Source organism: Glossina fuscipes, unplaced genomic scaffold, assembly GCF_014805625.2.
Source record: "Glossina fuscipes isolate IAEA_lab_2018 unplaced genomic scaffold, Yale_Gfus_2 114, whole genome shotgun sequence".
In the NCBI taxonomy this organism is placed as follows: Eukaryota; Metazoa; Arthropoda; class Insecta; order Diptera; family Glossinidae; genus Glossina; species Glossina fuscipes.
The window spans coordinates 2,953,285-2,953,736 of NW_023998457.1; the positions used below are offsets into that span (position 1 = coordinate 2,953,285).

Here is a 452-nt window from a genome sequence, read left to right on the forward strand (position 1 = left end):
TGATCAGATTATTGATTAATACAGGAAATCTCTTTAAAGAGCGGCATCTTCTAATCAAATCATGAATTCAAGTTTCGAAATCTGAAATTAATTGATTATTGTATAATTTTGCAGCTTTATTCGCTTTATTCACTCTAATGATTATACACTTTAAACGTCAGCAAGGACGACCTATGCTGGATAGTGATTACGATGGTACAGTGGACGGTATAGTCGCGAGACCCGGCGGAGCGGCTATTATGGCTAAGCCCCTACTTGGTGCTAGAGTGTTTTTAACATCTTGGAGTTTAGACTTAGGCTGGGGTGGTGTAGTATTATGTGCTATCGCTTCAGTTTTATGGATATTGCTTTCAAAAATTATGCGTTATAATCCATTTTCAACGTTAATGATTTAGTTGTAAAGCCAAAGCTTGACACTGACTAACTAGTGTGATTTAAATGTAATTAAATAT

General features: G+C 35.6%; 1 protein-coding gene across 9 annotated transcripts in view; it reads left to right on the forward strand.

Moving 5' to 3' along the window:
- Window positions 1-446, forward strand: part of LOC119639930 (probable serine/threonine-protein kinase DDB_G0282963) — a 46,827-nt gene extending 46,381 nt beyond the window's left edge. For all 9 annotated transcript variants that reach the window (XM_038037662.1, XM_038037665.1, XM_038037667.1 and 6 more), the window contains one exon: window positions 115-446. In XM_038037662.1, the coding sequence (XP_037893590.1) occupies window positions 115-395 (281 nt within the window). In that variant the 3' untranslated portion in view covers window positions 396-446. The remainder of the gene's footprint in view (window positions 1-114) is intronic.
- Window positions 447-452: the final 6 nt, after the last annotated feature.